Source organism: Oncorhynchus clarkii, chromosome 27 (genome assembly GCF_045791955.1).
Source record: "Oncorhynchus clarkii lewisi isolate Uvic-CL-2024 chromosome 27, UVic_Ocla_1.0, whole genome shotgun sequence".
Classification (NCBI taxonomy): domain Eukaryota; kingdom Metazoa; phylum Chordata; class Actinopteri; order Salmoniformes; family Salmonidae; genus Oncorhynchus; species Oncorhynchus clarkii.
In genome coordinates, this window is record NC_092173.1 from 28,100,525 (window position 1) to 28,119,318 (window position 18,794).

At 43.1% G+C, this 18,794-nt stretch overlaps 1 protein-coding gene across 4 annotated transcripts in view; it reads left to right on the forward strand.

Moving 5' to 3' along the window:
• Positions 1 to 16,450: 16,450 nt before the first annotated feature.
• Positions 16,451 to 18,794, forward strand: part of LOC139385686 (chloride channel protein 2-like) — a 186,469-nt gene continuing 184,125 nt past the window's right edge. For 3 of the 4 annotated variants that reach the window (XM_071130955.1, XM_071130957.1, XM_071130958.1), the window contains exon 1: positions 16,482 to 16,672. In XM_071130955.1, the coding sequence (XP_070987056.1) occupies positions 16,628 to 16,672 (45 nt within the window). In that variant the 5' untranslated portion in view covers positions 16,482 to 16,627. Of the gene's footprint in view, positions 16,673 to 18,794 lie in introns of all 4 variants that reach the window. The other variant, XM_071130956.1, reaches the window with a different exon arrangement.

Sequence of the window (18,794 nt, forward strand, 5' to 3'; positions counted from 1 at the left end):
TCCATACCACCAGAGTCTGGAGGGAGACCTGTATCAGATAGACAGATCATCTGGAGACATAACATTAAGTTATCCATACCACCAGAGTCTGGAGGGAGACCTGTATCAGATAGACAGATCATCTGGAGACATAACATCAAGTTATCCATACCACCAGAGTATGGAGGGAGACCTGTATCAGATGGACAGATCATCTGGAGACATAACATTAAGTTATCCATACCACCAGAGTCTGGAGGGAGACCTGTATCAGATAGACAGATCATCTGGAGACATAACATTAAGTTATCCATACCACCAGAGTCTGGAGGGAGACCTGTATCAGATAGACAGATCATCTGGAGACATAACATTAAGTTATCCATACCACCAGAGTCTGGAGGGAGACCTGTATCAGATGGACAGATCATCTGGAGACATAACATTAAGTTATCCATACCACCAGAGTCTGGAGGGAGACCTGTATCAGATAGACAGATCATCTGGAGACATAACATTAAGTTATCCATACCACCAGAGTCTGGAGGGAGACCTGTATCAGATGGACAGATCATCTGGAGAGATAGAACTCCCCAAGTACTCACCTACCACATATCATATGGCTTTGTACAAAACCAAAATACCTTTATTTATGTGCATATAAAAATGTAATTGTGCTAAAATAACAGTTTTTTTTTGTTATTTTTTATTTCAGATAAAATGATTTACATGTCTAATGGTGTTTTGATAACAATGAAGTTGATATTTTGCTATGATTATTGTTGTTTCTAATAGATGACCCCAGTTGGTAATCCATGTATATAAAATATGTTGATAATATGAGGGTTAAGTATGTTTGGGAAGCGATTGTCATTATAGAACAGTTGGTTTAAGGCCTTAAACTTTATGTTCTGTTTGGTTTGGTTTCCAATATGCTCCATCATGTTGGTTTGTTTCTGCAGAGGTATGTTGGAGACCCTCAGTAGCCACAGTCATTACTCAGAAGGATTTATGAGTAAAAAGGATGCCTACCTGCCTACAGGAATATGAATGAGCTTCCTGTAAAGTATGCAGGAGTTTGTGGTAAATAATACTAGAGTTTACAAGTTTGGACACCAAGATGAACTCTCTCTCTCCCTCCCTCGCACACGCACGCACACACACACACCACACACACCTTATATTCCAGAGAAGCGTGCTCATTGTTTGTAATGAAATCAATGCAGGCTTTTAATCCTATCAGAGAGAGCAGGCAGCACATACCCCTAGCTAAGGTCACTCCGACACACACACACTGGAAACATCCAGAGTATATACTACGCACGTGCACGAACTCTCAGACACACACACCCGAGCCGCAGGTGCGCAGACAGTTGTTCCAGCCTAACGCCAACCATTGAATCAGCTATTCAATCAGGAATTCAACAAATGTGCTGTGTTAGTGCTGGGCTGAAACAAATGCCTGCAAACATGTGACTCTCCAGGAGGATCAAAAGTGAAGAACAGTAAAATGCATCGAGTAAAATCCTTGTATTGTTCTGTTGCTAGACTGGTGGATGGTTCCGAGGTGTGGGTTAGGTGTGGGTTAGGACCATGCTGTGTCTGGGCTACCCTGGACCATCTAGAAGGACTGGTTGGAAGTGGAGACTATTTTATTGTTGCAGCTTGAGGTCTAAAGATATCTGACCTTGCTCACATACAGTGCCTTGCGAAAGTATTCGGCCCCCTTGAACTTTGCGACCTTTTGCCACATTTCAGGCTTCAAACATAAAGATATAAAACTGTATTTTGTTGTGAAGAATCAACAACAAGTGGGACACAATCATGAAGTGGAACGACATTTATTGGATATTTCAATTTTTTTTAACAAATCAAAAACTGAAAAATTGGGCGTGCAAAATTATTCAGCCCCTTTACTTTCAGTGCAACTTCTTTCTCTCTCTCTTTCTCTCTCTCTCTCTCTTTCTCTCTTTCTCTCTCTCTCTTTCTCTCTCTCTCTCTCTCTTTTTCTCTATCTATTTCTCTCTCTCTCTCTTTCTCTCTCTCTTTCTCTCTCTCTCTCTCTTTCTCTCTCTCTCTCTCTCTTTCTCTCTTTCTCTCTCTCTTTCTCTTTCTCTCTCTCTCTCTCTCTTTCTCTCTCTCTCTCTTTCTCTCTCTCTCCCTCTCTCTCTCTCTCTCTCTCTCTCTCTCTCTTTCTCTCTCTCTCTCCCTCTCTCTCTCTCTCTCTCTCTCTCTCTTTCTCTCTCTCTCTTTCTCTCTCTCTCTCTCTCTTTCTTTCTCCCTCTTTCTTTCGATTTGCCAGAAGAGAGAAATATTTTGTTAAGTGGAGGTGTGTGTGTGTGTGTGTGTGTGTGAGAGAGAGAGAGAGAGGGGGGGGGGGGTGAGAGAGAGTGAGTCTTGGTGTCCAAACTCCAGTATTATTTACTACAAACTCCTGCACACTTTACAGGAAGCTCATTCATATTTCTGGAGGCAGGGAGGCATGTGCGTGTGCATTCACTCAAGTGGTGTTGTGTATATCTGCATGTGTCTGTTTTACTGTATGTGTGTGCATAAGCACTGTGTACAGTAAGTGGCATGGAATTATAGAACCTAAGTGGTATGTGGTAGCCAGTCACCCGTGATACAAGTCAGTATTAAACACCATGTCTGAGCACATCGGGAGATGACGTGGAAAGCGGCCACTAGGGTAGGTTTCCGTTTTGATAGGGACAGGGATGGCGGATAGGCATCTGCCTCTGGTTCCAACGGCATGTTTGAATCCAGAGATGGAAAGTTGCTTTTGAGATTTTGGAGAATTTGAAGTTATGCGACATTTGGAACAATTTCGAGAAACATGGATGAACAATTGTTATTGATGAACAATTGAACAATTGTTAGTAGTTAATGTCTTGTCTCATAACTACAACTCCCATAAGGGCTTGGGGGAGACATGCGTCCTCCGAAACACCACCCAACCTAACCAAGCCACACTGCTTCTTAACACAGCGTGCATCCAACCCGGAAGCCAGCCGCACCAATGTGTCAGAGGAAATTGAACACCTAGCGACCTGGTCAGTGCACCCGGCCCGCCACAGGAGTCACTAGTGCGCGATGAGACAAGGATATCCCTACCGGCCAAACCCTCTCTAACACGGACGACCCTAGGCCAATTGTGCGTCTCCCCATGGACCTCCCGGTCACGGCCGGCTGCGACAGAGCCTGGGCTCGAACCCAGAGTCTATGGTGGCACAGCTAGCACAGCGATGCAGTGCCTTAGACCACTGCGCCACAGTGGCATTTTGACGTGAGACTGTGAGAGCTGGTAGATTATATGTGAACGAATACCACTTTTTGCTAGTGAATATCTGTGTGAATTAAGCTTTGATTCTCAATTAAATAGAGTCCACATTATTCTCCATCCCAGCATACCACACACACACACACACACACACACACACACACACACACACACACACACACACACACACACACACACACACACACACACACACACACACACACACACACACACACACACACACACACACACACACACACACACACACACACACACACACACACACACACACACACACACACACACACACACACACACACACACACACACACACACACACACACACACACACACACACACACACACACACACACACACACACACACACACACATACTGATATGACAGAGGAGTCAGAGGAGGAGCAGGGTAGTGAAGAACAACTAATAAATTAGGCAGACACACAAGAGGCCGAAAGAGAGAGACAGAGAGCTGAGGAGAAGGAGAAAAGAGAGAGACAGAGAGCTGAGGAGGAGAGAAGAGAGAGAGAATGCCACAAGAGAGAGACAGAGAGCTGAGGAGAAGGTGAAAAGAGAGAGACAGGGAGCTGAGGAGGAGAGAAGAGAGAGAGAATGCCACAAGAGAGAGACAGAGAGCTGAGGAGAAGGAGAAAAGAGAGAGAGACAGGGAGCTGAGGAGAAGAGAAGAGAGAGAGAATGCCACAAGAGAGAGACAGAGAGCAGAGGCGAAGGAGAAAAGAGATCAGACTGGAGTGGAGAACTGGACTGGATAGCAGAGATAGGACACACAAAAGCAAAGAGATGGAGGGAATGGGTCAGGGAGGGAAGGAAGTTGGCCTAATGGATAAAAGAGAGATGGAGGGAATGGGTCAGGGAGGGAAGGAAGTTGGCCTAATGGATAAAAGAGAGATGGAGGGAAGGGGTCAGGGAGGGAAGGAAGTTGGCCTAATGGATAAAAGAGAGATGGAGGGAATGGGTCAGGGATGGAAGGAAGTTGGCCTAATGGATAAAAGAGAGATGGAGAGAGTGAGTAAGTGTTGCCATGAGCAGTGTTAAGTGTTGGTGGTTGCGTAGTTATTGTTGGATCCACAGCATGAAATTAGTCTGCCACCTGTCTGGCACTCTTTAGAGGAAAAATAATGAACCAGGGGGGACAAGGCCAACACAGGCACCGTCACAACCGAGCACGCTCAAAACCACTGTTCCTATAGAGTTTTCTAATTGGCAAATGTTTCCCAGAAATCATGGTGACAGAGTGTGTGTTGCCCTCATTTGCAGATCTAGGATCAGTTCACCATCCCCAAATCAGACCCTTAACTAATAAGGAGGAAATCAGAAAAACAACATTTGATCAATATCCCACAGGGTTGGGGACAGGGTCAATTCCATTTCAATTCTAGTAAATTTTCAAAGAAAACCAAATTCCAATTCCAATGACTAATTTTCTTTATTGAAGAGAATTAGAATTTCAGTGTACTTCCTGAATTGACTGGAATTGAAATGGAATTGACCCCAAACCTGGTGTCCATGGGCATCTCCATCTGACTCAGAAAGAGAAAATTGAGAGAAGTTTGTTATCCTTTGCAGAAGAGGAAGTTTAGATTAAAAGGAGAGAGGCAGACAGACCCATTAGTTTGGGGACATAAATGATCTTACATATCAAAGTTACAAAAACGTTCAACAAAGACCCGTTGTGTACTCAACTGGATCATTCATGAATTCATTTTTATAACACACTGTAGAGAACACTGTTAATTCTGTCTCAGACTTAAGACAAAGCTTTGTTTGACATATCTTCTGTTGCTTTCTTTATCTTTGGGTATCCTGTGATGGGTACATTGTGTCTCACAACAGACAAATTCCCTCATGCCCTTTGTGCAGACTAAGCCATAGAGCAGCAACACACGTGTTTATCTCTCCAATATCCATCTCATATATGTTTCATCTATAAAACATAGTATGAGTGATTTGGATTTCTGTGACAATATACTTTTGAAATGAAAGATTGTTTGTCATTGTACCGCCCTCTCCTCACTGAACGCCATTGTCTACGGGCCAACCCCATTCTCTCTCCATAGATCCCATCAAGAGTTTTGTGATTTATGTCTTTAAAATGCAATTCATTATGAATCACTCTGTGTTTGGTTTAGCTTTTACCTATACATAATATTGACCATAGGGTATTGAACCATTCACTTGAGCATTTTGCTTTAGTCTAACTTTGTAAGTGGAGTGAATGAGTCATTGGAAATAAACATGAAATTATTTAGTTAAACACACACACACACACACACACAATACACCCCATACACACGCCCTCACACCCTAAGTAGAAAAGAGTAATTAACTATCAACAAGAACACATTTCTAGGTAATAGCGGTGTAATGCTTTAGTTGCTAATGTATCATTCTGCAGGTGTGTCCTCTCCTGGCTCAAAGCCATATTTCCTCAACACTCACTCTCTGCTGAAGGCTACAGAAAATGAATAAAATCAAATGTTATTTGTCACATGCTTCGTAAACAACAGGTGTAGACTAGAAGTGAAATGCTTATTTACGGGTCCATTTTCCACAATGCAGAGTTAAATCAAAAATAGAAATAGAAATAGTGACACGAGTGACATGACTTTTTCCACATTTTGTTGTGTTATAAAGTGGGATTAAAATGGATTTAATTGTGGGATTAAAATGGATTTAATTGTGGGATTAAAATGGATTTAATTGTACATTTTGTATATATTGTATATATTTTGTCAATGATCTACAGAAAATACTCTGTAATGTCAAAATGGAAGAAAAATTCAAACATTTGTAAAACAAAAATTAAGAAAAATAAAACACTAATACAGTATATCTTGATGACATAAATATTCAACCCTTTGGCAGAAGTCTTTCTGGGTAAGTCTTTAAGAGCTTTGCACAACTGGTTTACACAATATTTGCACATTTTTGGAAGAGATGGAGACCCGCACACTGGTGAAAAAAGTAACAAGTCCAAAACTGAGGCTTGAACGCAAAATAAATAAAGATGTTTATTAAAACAGCATGGTGCCCCAAAAAAATCATGATGCAAGAAAGTGCATAAATGAAAGGTGAAAACAAAACACAAACGTTTCGGCCTCAGGCCATCATCAGTGTAAATCGTCGCCACAGACAAGTGACTTATATTTCAAGGATAATTGCTTGTCACATTATACTTCATTATTGACATAATTCTTCAAACTCTGTCAAGTCTTGCCATAGGGTTTTAAGCTGATTTAAGTCAAACTGTAGCTAGACCAGGAACATTCAATCTTGTCTTGGTATGCCACTTAATATAATGTTTACATACCCTACATTACTCATCTCATATGTATATAATGTACTCGATACCATCTACTGCATCTTGCCTATGCCGTTCTGTACCATCACTCTTTCATATATCTTTATGTACATATTCTTCATCCCTTTACACTTGTGTGTAAAGGTAGCTGTTGTGAAATTGTTAGGTTAGATTACTCGTTGGTTATTACTGCATTGTCGGAACTAGAAGCACAAGCATTTCGCTACACTCGCATTAACATCTGCTAACCATGTGTATGTGACAAATAACATTTGATTTGATTTGAACTCCAGTGTGTAATTAGCCTTGTGTTTTAGGTTATTGTCCTGCTGAAAGATGAATTTGTCTCCCAGTGTCTGTTAGAAAGCAGACCGAACCAGGTTTTCCTCTAGGATTTTGCCTGTGCTTAGTGCGATTGAGTTTATTTTTATCCTAAAAAACTCCCTAATCCTTGCCGATGAAAAGCATACCCATAACATGATGCAGCCACCACCATGCTTGAAAATATGCAGAGTAGTACTCAGTGATGTGTTGTGTTGGATTTACCCCAAACATAACGCTTTGTATTCAGGACATACACTGAGTATACAAATCATTTCCATGACATAGACTGACCAGGTGAATCCAGGTGAAAGCTATAATCCCTAATTGACGAGGAGACAGGTTAAAGATGAAGGGGAGGAGACAGGTTAAAGATGAAGGGGAGGAGACAGGTTAAAGATGAAGGGGAGGAGACAGGTTAAAGATGAAGGGGAGGAGACAGGTTAAAGAACGATTTTCAAGCCTTGAGACAATTGAGACGGATAGTGTATGTGTGCCATTTAGAAGGTGAATGGGCAAGTCAAAATATTTAAGTGCCTTTGAACAGGGTATGGTAGTAGATGGCAGGCGCAACGGTTTGTATCAAGAACTGCAATGCTGCTGGGTTTTTCATGCTCAACAGTTTCCCATGTGTATCAAGAAAGGTCCACTACCCAAAGGACATCCAGCCAACTTGACACAACTGTTCGAAGCATTGGAGTCAACATGGGCCAGCATCCCTGTGGAATGCATTCGACACCTTGTAGAGTCCATGCCGATTAATTGAGGCTGTTCTGAGGGCAAAGGGGGGTGCAACTCAATATTAGGAAGGTGTCCTAACGTTTGGTATACTCAGTGAAAACTTCAGTTTTTGCAGTTTTACTTTAGTGCCTTATTGCAAACAGGATGCATGTTTTGGAATATGTATATTCTGTGCAGGCTTCCTTCTTTTCACTCTGTAATTTAGGTTATTATTGTGGAGTAACTACAATGTTGTTCATCCATCTTCAGTTTTCTCTTATCACAGCCATTATACTCTTTAACTGTTTTAAAGTCACCATTGGCTTCATGGTGAAATCCCTGAGCGGTTTCCTTCCTCTCCGGCAACTGAGTTAGGAAGGAAGCCTGTATCTTTGTAGTGACTGGGTGTATTGATACACTATCCAATGTGTAATTAATAACTTAATGATGCTCAAAGTGATATTCAATGTCTGCTTTTCCCCCATCTATCAATAGGAGCCATTTTAAAACCTTGCTGGTCTTTGTGGTTGAATCTGTGTTTGAAATGTACTGCTCAACAGATAATTGTATGTGTGGGGTACAGAGATGAGTTAGTCATTCAAAAATCATGTTAGACACTATTATTGCACACAGAGTGAGTCCATGCAATTTATGTGACTTGTTAAGCAGATTTTTACTCATTAACTTATTTAGGATTGGCATAACAAAGATGTTGAATACTTATTGACTCAAGACATTTCAGTTTTTAATTTTTAATTAATTTGTAAATTTCTAAAAACATAATTCTACTTTGACATTATGGGATATTGTGTAACAGGCCAGTGACACAAAATCTCAATTTAATCCATTTTAAATTCAGGCTGAAACACAACAAAATGTGGAAAAAGTCAAGGGGTGTGAATACTTTCTGAAGGCACCGTACATATAAGTAGGGTTAAAGTGACTAGGCAACAGGATATATGATAAACAGCAGCAGCAGTGGGTAGGATTTGAGTAGCTATTTAGTAGTCTTCTTTAGCAGTCTTATGGCTTGGGGGTAGAAGCTGTTCGGGGTGCTGTTGGTTCTAGACATTGTGCACTAATACTGCTTGCCATGTGGTAGCAGAGAGAACAGTGTATGGCTTGGGTGGCTGGAGTCCTTGACAATTTGTTGGGCCTTTCTATGACACCACCTTGTATAGAGGTCCTGGATGGCAGGGATCTCAGCCCCAGTGATGTACTGGGTCGTACTCATCACCCTCTGTAGCGCCTTGCGGTCGGGTGTCTTGCAGTTGTCATACCAAGCTGTGATGCAGCCAGTCAAGATGCTCTCAATTGTGCAGCTGTAGAACTTTTTGAGGATCTGAGGGCCATGCCAAATCTTTTCATGCTGCTGGTGGGGAAGAGGCACTGTTGTTCCCTCTTCACAACTGTGTGGGTGTGTGTGGACCATGTTATTTCCTTAGTGATGTGGACACAGAGGAACTTGAAGCTCTCAACCCGTTTCACTGTGGCCACCCAGTCGTGAGAGAACAGGAAGTACAGGAGCGGACTAAGCACACACCCCTGAGGGGCCCCCGTGTTGATGATCAGCGTGGCGGATGTGTTGTTACCTACCCTCACCACCTGGGGGTGGCCCGTGAGTAAGTCCAGGATCCAGTTGCAGAGGGAGGTGTTCAGTCCCAAGGTCCTGTGATCGGTGATGAAGTTGGAGGGGAAGAAGGCATTTAGCTCATCTGGTAGGCTTGCATCGCTGGGCAGCTTGTAGCTGAGGTTTCCCTTTGTCTCACAAAGACACAGCAGTTGGAACCAAAAATGTAACATTTGGACTCATCAGACCAAATGACAGATTTCCACCAGTCTTTAAAAAAAATATATTTTACCTTTATTTAACTAGGCAAGTCAGTTGAGAACAAATTCTTATTTTCAATGACGGCCTAGGAACAGTGGGTTAACTGCCTGTTCAGGGGCAAAAGACAGATTTGTACCTTGTCAGGTCGGGGGTTTGAACTTATAACCTTTTGGTTACTAGTCCAACACTCTAACCACTAGGCTACCCTATCGCCCCTAATGTCCATTGCATGTGTTTCTTGGACCCAGCAAGTCTTGTCTTATTATTGGTGTCCTTTAGTAGTGGTTTATTTGCAGCAATTCGACCATGAAGGCCTAATTCAAGCAGTCTCGTCTGAACAGTTGATGTTGAGGTGCAGTTAATTCCAATGAACTTATCCTTTGCAGCAGATCTAACTCTGGGTCTTCCTTTCGTGTGGTGGTCTTCATGAGAGTCAGTTTCATCATAGCACTTTATTGTTTTGCAACTGCACTTGAAGAAAGTTTCAAAGTTCTTGAAATGTTCCGTATTGACTGACCTTCATGTCTTACAGTAATGATGGACTGTCCTTTCTCTTTGCATATTTGAGCTGTTCTTGCCATAATATGGACTTGGTATTTTACCAAATAGGGCTATCTTCTGTATACCACCCGTACCTTGTCACAACACAACTGATTGGCTCAAACACATTAAGAAGGAAAGAAATTACACAAATGAACTTTTAACAAGGCACCCATTAATTGAAATGCATTCCAGGAGACTACCTCATGAAGCTGGTTGAGAGAATACCAAGAGTGTGCAATGCTGTTATCAAGGCAAAGGGTGGCTTCTTTGAAGAATTTCAAAAATAAAATATATTTTGATTTGTTTAACACTTTTTTGGTTGCAACAGGATTCCATATGTGTTATTTCATAGTTTTGATGTCTTCACTACTATTTTACTCTCATGCCCTGACCTTAGAGAGCCTTTTTATTTCTCTATTTGGTTAGGTTGGGGTGGATTTGGGTGGGCATTCTAGTTTTTCTGTTTCTTTGTTGGCCGGGTATGGTTCCCAATCAGAGGCTGTCTATCGTTGTCTCTGATTGGGGATCATACTTAGGCACCCTGTCTTCCACCTTAGTTTGTGGGATCTTGATTTTGTATAGGTGCTGTGTAGCCTGCAGAACTTTACATTCGTTTTGTATTTTGTTGTTTTTCGGTGTTCATTTTAAATAAAGTAAGATGTTCACCTACCACGCTGCACCTTGGTCTAATTCATTGAACGAACGTAACAGAAGATCCCACCACAAGAGGACCAAGAAGCGTGGCCAGGAGGAGCAGGGATCCTGGGCCCGGGAGAAAAGTGAATGGAGGACATCATGGACACGGGAGGAGGTTATGTCAGGGGACAACCCCTGCCATAACCTGCCCTGCCATAGTTGAGGGGAGTGATGAGGTAGAGTGGGTGGTTTGGTGTCTGGAGCAAGACAGTTGCCGTGAGGAGCGTGGGACAAGTCAGCACCGTGTTTTGCGGAGATACGCAATGTGTCTCCAGTGGGCATCCACAGCCTGGTACATTCTGTGCCAGCTCCACGCACTTGCCATGCGAAAGTGAGCATCCAGCCAGGACGGATTGTGCCGGCTCAGCGCTCCTGGTCTCCAGCACGCCTCCTCGGTCCAGGATATCCTGCGCCGGCTCTACGCACTGTGTTCCCAGTGCGCCTCCCCAGTCCAGTACGTCCTGTGCCTGCTCCTCGCGCTCGTCCTGATGTGCGTGTCACCAGCCCGGTATCACCAGTGCCGGCCCCACGCACCAAGCTTCCGGCAACAGTTCCCAGTCCAGAGCTTCCGGCGACAGTTCCCAGTCCAGAGCTTCCGGCGACAGTTCCCAGTCCAGAGCTTCCGGCGACGTTTCACAGTTCGGACCCTCCGACGACAGTCCACAGTCTGGAACTTCCTGAGACGGTCCACAGTCCGGAGCCTCCTGAGACGGTCAACAGTCCGGAGCATCCTGAGACGGTCAACAGTCCGGAACCTCCAGTGATGATCCACGGCCCGAAGCCTCCAGTGGTGTTCCACGGCACGAAGCCTGCAGTGATGATCCATGGCATGAAGCCTCCAGCAATAATCCAAGGTCCAGAGCCTCCGGCGACGGTCTACGTTCCGGAGCCTCCGGTGACGATCCACGGTCCGGTTCCTCCGGCGACGATCCATGGTCTGGTTCATCCGGTGACGATCCACGGTTCGGTTCCTCCAGCGATGATCTACGGTCCGGAGTCCCCGGCGACGATCTACGGTCCGGTTCCTCCAGCGACGACCCACGGTCCGGTTCCACGGAGGCGGAGGGATCAGCGAGCGGAGCGGGGACTACATCCCGAACCAGAGCCGCCACCGAGGCTAGATGCCCACCCGGACCCTCCCCCATGGAGTCAGGTTTTGCGGCCGGAGTCCACACCTTTGGGGGGGTACTGTCACGCCCTAACCTTAGAGAGCCTTTTTATTTCTCTATTTGGTTATGTCGGCGTGTGATTTGGGTGGGCATTCTAGTTTTTCTGTTTCTTTGTCGGCCGGGTATGGTTCCCAATCAGAGGCTGTCTATCGTTGTCTCTGATTTGGTATCATACTTAGGCAACCTGTTTTCCACCTTAGTTTGTGGGATCTTGATTTTGTATAGATGCTGTGTAGCCTGCAGAACTTTATGTTAGTTTTGTATTTTGTTGCTTTTCGGTGTTCATTTGAAATAAAGTAAGATGTTCGCCTACCACGCTGCACCTTGGTCTAATTCATCGAACGAATGTAACATTTACAATGTAGAAAATAGTACAAATAAAGAAGTACCCTGGAATGAGTAGGTGTGTCCAAACATTTGACTGGTACTGTATAATACAAATTGTAATTTGTAACATATCATATGAAATGGGTGATGGACATACACAAATTAATATATACCATACAAAACATAACATATAATACCAAATGGAGTGTCTCGAATTAACGTACAGAAGAATACGAAATGCTATGAGACCAGGTTGGATATATACTATGGTCTGCAGCTCATCATAAGGTATTCTAACTCAGGCGAGCAAAAACTTCAGACTTCCTTAACAATAGAGATCGTGCACTAGCTGATAAACCCCTCTTCCCTTTGTCTTACCCGAGTCTGCCATCCAGTCTTGACGATGCATAGAAAAACCAGTGAGATGTATATTTATGTCCTCGTTCAGCCATGACACTGAGAAACATAGGCAAGCCAGCCTGGCAGAGACACTGTTGTCATTTCACCTGTGGCCTTTGTTTGAAGGACCCAGTTTGTTGTGTAACTGTCACTTGAAAAGGTGTTGCGTGGATTTTCACCTCTGCCTAAAATTCCTGACATTCAGTGGACGAAAAGCGTTTCCTGTTTGTTCAACATCGCAGCCAATCAGCCAGTCATACTAAAAGGACATCAAACAACACTCCAATGAAAAACACACATTCTGCTAGTAAAATTCCTTTACAGACGTAAGTGGAGTATAGGCTTGGTTAATACATTTAAGAAAATAACAAGCATACTTCTACACTGGTTTATTGTATATGAATTGTATATGTAATTATGTGGCAATGCCATTTAATGTGTTACATTAAAGCGTCGTACAATATTATATGAATTACAGGACATACAGGAAGTATAGTATCATATATACCCGGTTGTGGAATAGCATAAAATTAGATTACATTATTTACCATACGTCTTTCTCTCAGACCAGGTTGCATGTTGCGCCACCACAACAACGGAGAATTACAGGGAGAATTCAAGTGTGCAGTTAGGGGAACCAACGACAAAGGTTAGGAGAATTTACGTAGCAGGTTAGGTTAGCTGGGATAAGTTTAGAATAAAGGGCGTCATTGTAAATAAGAATTTGCTCTTAATTGACTTGCCTGGTTAGATAAAGGTTACACATAAGGGTTAGCTAAAATGCTATAGATTTTTAGATGTTTGCCGATTACGCCCACCCATCCTCTACTTTCCTTTCTGTCTAAAATAACTAGACGATTAGTAGGTATCATACAGTGCATTTGGAAAGTATTCAGACCCCTTCCCTTTTTCCACATTTTGTTACGTTACAGCCATGTTCTAAAATTGATTAAATAAAATGTTTGCCTCATCAACCCCCATACCCAATACCCCATAATGACAAAGCGAAAACAGTTTTGTAGAAATATTTGCAAATGTTATTGAAAATAAAAGCCGTGCCTCCCACGTGGCACAGTGGTCTAAGGCACTGCATCTCAGTGCTAGCTGTGCCATTAGAGATTCTGGGTTCGAGCCCAGGCTCTGTCGCAGCCGGCCGTGACCGGGAGGCCCATGGGGAGGCGCACAATTGGCCCATTGTCGTCCAGGTTAGGGAGGGTTTGGCCGGCAGGATGTCCTTGTCTCATCGCGCACTAGTGACTCCTGTGGCGGGCCGGGTGCAGTGCGCGCTGACACGGTTGCCAGGTGTATGGTGTTTCCTCCGATACATTGGTGCAGCTGGCTTCCGGATTGGATGGGCATTGTGTCAAGAAACAGTGCGGCTTGGTTGGGTTGTTTCGGAGGACACATTCCTCTCCCGAGTCTGTATGGGAGTTGCAGCGATGAGACAAGACTGTAACTACTACCAATTGCAATACCATGAAATTGGGGAGAAAAAAGGGGTGAAAAATACATACAAAAAAAACAGAAATACCTTATTGTCAACGTGAGTATATATATATAAGAGTACATAAGTATTCAAACCCTTTGCTTTGAGTCTTGAAATTGATCTCAGGTGCATCCTGTTTCCATTGATTGTCATTTATATGTTTCTACAACTTGATTGGAGTCCATCTGTGGTAAATTTAATTGATTGTCTATATAAGGTCCCATGTTGACAGTGCATGTCAGAGCAAAAACCAAGTCATAAGGTCGTAGGAATTGTCCATTGAGCTCCGAGACAGGATTGTGTCGAGGTACAGATCTGGGGAAGAGTACCAAAACATTCTGCAGCATTGAAGGTCCCCAAGAACACAATGCCCTCCATCATTCTTAAATGGAAGAAGTTTGAAACCACCAAGACTCTTCCAAGAGCTGTCCGCCCGGCCAAACTGAGCAATCGGGGGAGAAATGCCTTGGTCATGGTGATCAAGAACCCGATGGTCTCTCTGACAGAGCTCCAGAGTTTCTCTGTAGAGATGGGAGAAACTTCCAGATGGTCAACCATCTCTGCAGCACTCCACAAATCAGGCCTTTATAGTAGATTGGCCAGACGGAAGCCACTCCTCAGTAAAATGCACATGACAGCCCACTTGGAGTTTGCCAAAAGGCACCTAAAGACTCTCAGACCATGAGAAACTAGATTTTTTATTCAACCTTTACTTAACTAGGCAAGTCCGTTAAGAACAAATTCTTATTTACAATGACGGCCTACCCGGCCAAACCCTAACCCAGACAATGCTGGGCCAATTGTGCACTGCCCTATGGGACTCCGAATCACGGCCGGTTGTGATACAGCCTGGACTCTAACCAGGTCTGTAGTGACGCACCTAGCACTGAGATGCAGTGTCTTAGAGCGCTGCGCAACTTCATCTGGTCTGGTGAAACCAAGATTGAACTCTTTGGCCTGAATGCCATGTGTCACATCTAGAGGAAACCTGGCCGTGGGGATGTTTTTCAGCGGCAGGGACTGGGAGACTTCAACAAATTACTGAGTTAAGTGTCTGAATACTTATGTAAATGTGATATTTCTGTTTTTAATTTGGAATACATTTGCAAAATGTCTAAAAACCAAATTTTCCTTTGTCATTATGGGGTATTGTGTGTAGATTAATGAGGGGGGGGGGGACAATTTAATCAATTTTAGAATAAGGCAGTAACTAAACACAATTTTGAAAAAGTCAAGGGATCTGAATACTTAACAAATGCATTGTTTGTCTTGAAGGTGCTCGGAAATACGTAAAGTATGTTTCGTATGGCTCTGAGGCCAGGCTGCACTGGAACATGCTGGAACTATCAGGTGTTCTGAGTGTTTCTCCATAATCTCCGAAGTCTTCTCCTTCAATTGATACCATGCCTATGTATACCCATCTCATATTTGCTATGATTTTATAATTTACATTTGTGTGTCCTTATAGGTAAAACATCCTGGAGGCTATGAATGAATGAACGGATTAAGGATTTAGGATTGTGGTGGCAGTAACATTTCAGAGGAAACTCTCACCAGAACATTGGATTCCTGAATAACTGAGTCAAATTCCAGGGTGTGGATTATTGTCCCTCTGGTTTGTGTTCCCAATTTAAATGTTATAAGCATTTGAATGGAATCACCTGGCCATGCAATCCAATGACACATTATAAACGCTAAAAATTATGCTTACATAACATATTCGTTTTTTCTAAACAATAAATTATTGTGGGGTGGGGTTATTGAACTAGAAACTAAGAAACGAATAAGCTTTTAACAGACTGATTTCTATCTTTTCATTTGAATGTGACGCACGTGCTCTGCAATAAAAACGAAATAGTACATTAGGACACCCCTAGAACCGCATCTTCAGACACTCCCCTCGGAAGTTACATGCCACTGAATCTAGTAATCTGCCTAATTAGCTGATTCGCTTTCCATACATCCACTTCTGTTGATCCTTCCCTTTATTTTGCAGAGCCCACTTTCAGACACTCCATGTATGACTCCACTGAATTGACATTCACGATACCTGGAAAATAAAACGGCTTTCATCACAGACACACCGGTATCTAAACAATTCAGAACAGCGTAGCAGAACAGAACAACAAAGTATCTTCCAACGTTATATTTGAATGACAAAACGTCAAATTGCAAGATTTTGCTTAATTTAAGCGGAACCTTGAACTTTCGCAGTTCATAAAACTTCAGAGGACAGACTGTACCATTTGAACGCGCTAGAGGGGCGTGTCGTACAACTCCAAACCATACAAGTCCCGCCTCTGTGTGGATCCTGGAAGAGATTTGGGGATATAAAATGAAGGAACTCTGGCATGCAGCACTTTTGAGTTCATATTATGAACGTCATCAGCTTCATGCCACATTAATTAGACTCATAGTGTATTCTAATCACTCAAAAACAAGCGAGAGCGTTTGTGTCTCACTGCAACCTCAAAATAATTCCTCACCCGGTCTCTTTGGCACTTCTGTCTGTAGCGCGAACCTCACAGCGCAGCCATGGCCGGCGACGATCAGCGGGCGCTACAGTATGAACAAACTTTGGTAAGTTAACTTGTTGCCACTTCAACTTTACTTCGTTACCAAGCGACAGCGGTGTGTGTTGTCCGTCGTTGCCTGTTTTAACGTCAAGAACGGGTTCAAAGTCTTAGGCCCGCACATAGGGTAGCTGAGAAGCGCTCTACCCCTGTTCTCTTTGAAGGAGTTGAGCGTTCCTCACCTAACGCCTGGGCTGGGTAGATTAAGTTTGGTAAAATGAGAGGTCACGACATGCTTATGACAGGTTTATTATGTCACTCTGACAGTTGGTCAAAGAAAGAGTATTTTAAAACTGCATGTACATACAGTAAAGACCGTTCTTGTCAGGCGTTATTTTGAAATCACATCTGGATCTGGCCAGAACAATTCTCTCTCTCTCTCTCTCTCTCTCTCTCTCTCGCTCTCTCCATCGCCAACGCTTAATGCATAGGCTACACTAGGTGTACATAGTAGGAGTAGTAGCGATCTATTCCGTGCACGAGTAACTGTTGTTCTTATCTTCATACAAACAATACAGTAGTCAGTGCACCTATGTGCCTAGTGCGATTGTGTGCGTGTGTCTATATGCCTAGTGCGATTGTGTGCGTGTGTTGGTTGCATCGACATGTTCGACCCAACAATGGGTAACTTTATTGTTTCGTGGTGGTGGTGAATGGAGAGCCATAATGCAAGGAGATTAACACGTGAAATATGAATATATTAATAAATGATGATGACCTGTTCTAGGAAAGTTAGTGTCGATATAGTTTCGAATAGGTTATTTGACACGTTCTCCTCTGATAGGGGCTCAACGGGTGGTCATCTCCAGCACACCTGAGGCGAAATGTTTATTAATGGATGCTGCACATATCTGAGTCCTTTCTTCACTTTGTTTAAGCTATATAACCAGTGGAGTGCTTTGCCCGGGTGCACTGCTTTGAATAGAAATCAAATGCGTCCTTTGCTGCTGATTGGTATGGAAACCAACAACCCCCATTCGCACTGTGGTCCACCTAAGCCTATTATATGGCCCCCGGATTGAATGAGTGAAGTGGATCGAGGGCAAAAAGTGGTTGTCAGCCATGCTTGATGATGTTTCCCGTGAAATGTAACCATAACAGCGCTAACATATATTTCGCATAAAAGCACTGACGGGTCATTTTTTACCCCAAAATGATAATGATTGTAAACAGACAGTCAGTCAATCAAGCAGTAACACTTTGTTTTATTAACCTTTTGTAACACAGGTAAATGGTTTAAATTTCCCCAAAATATGCATTTATTTGAAAATGTTCGCACTTTTATAGTCAACTTGTTGTGTTTCTGTGATACTCAAAGGCTGAGAAATGGTAAATTAAACTAATCTGACATACCGATATTTAGGCGCTGGTGCCATCAGACTTTTAGCTCCAACTTTGGAATGCAATGGGGTATCAACTCGTCAATTAATTGACAATTGAGCATTTTTAGGGACACGTATGCAGTAGGTGCGAAACCCGATTACGGCGTCCACTCATGGTGCTCAGAATGACATAAATCACATTTAAATTCTGGTTATTCATCTTAACATGCAACTCGAGGATGCGACGCATGCGTCCTTCTTACCGAATTCCAATGCGCACTTTGACGAAGTTAGAACAACTGCCACATTTACTTTCCCTCAGCCAACAAGACCAGCAACGAACAGCAAAATCGCTAGCCTACGTCAATCTAATATCCCCCATAGTAAAGTTGACCTATTCTATTGATCATCTTGTCGTTCTGTGCGAGAAAGACATAGCCTATTCTAAACAGACTCTGGGAATGATAGATCCCAAAGTCATAAAACCAGTAGGCCTAGGCTACATGCGCACAAGGCAGTAGGCTGAGCACACATGTTTTCGTTCCATAATGCAATTGGGGGGAAACTGTTGTCAAAAGCACACATGCTAGCGGTTTCATGTGATAGAGATTAAAATATCCATTATAAATGTAGAAATAGAGGATATCTAAACATGCACCAACTAGCATGGGTTGCTAATATGACTAGGATTGTAACTTTGGCTACAGGACAATCAAACGAAGTTGATTTGAAAACCAATGAGAGAAATAGGCTACTGGTTTCAATGGCATATGGAAGTCTCCACTTTGCCTCCACGTTTCTGTGGTC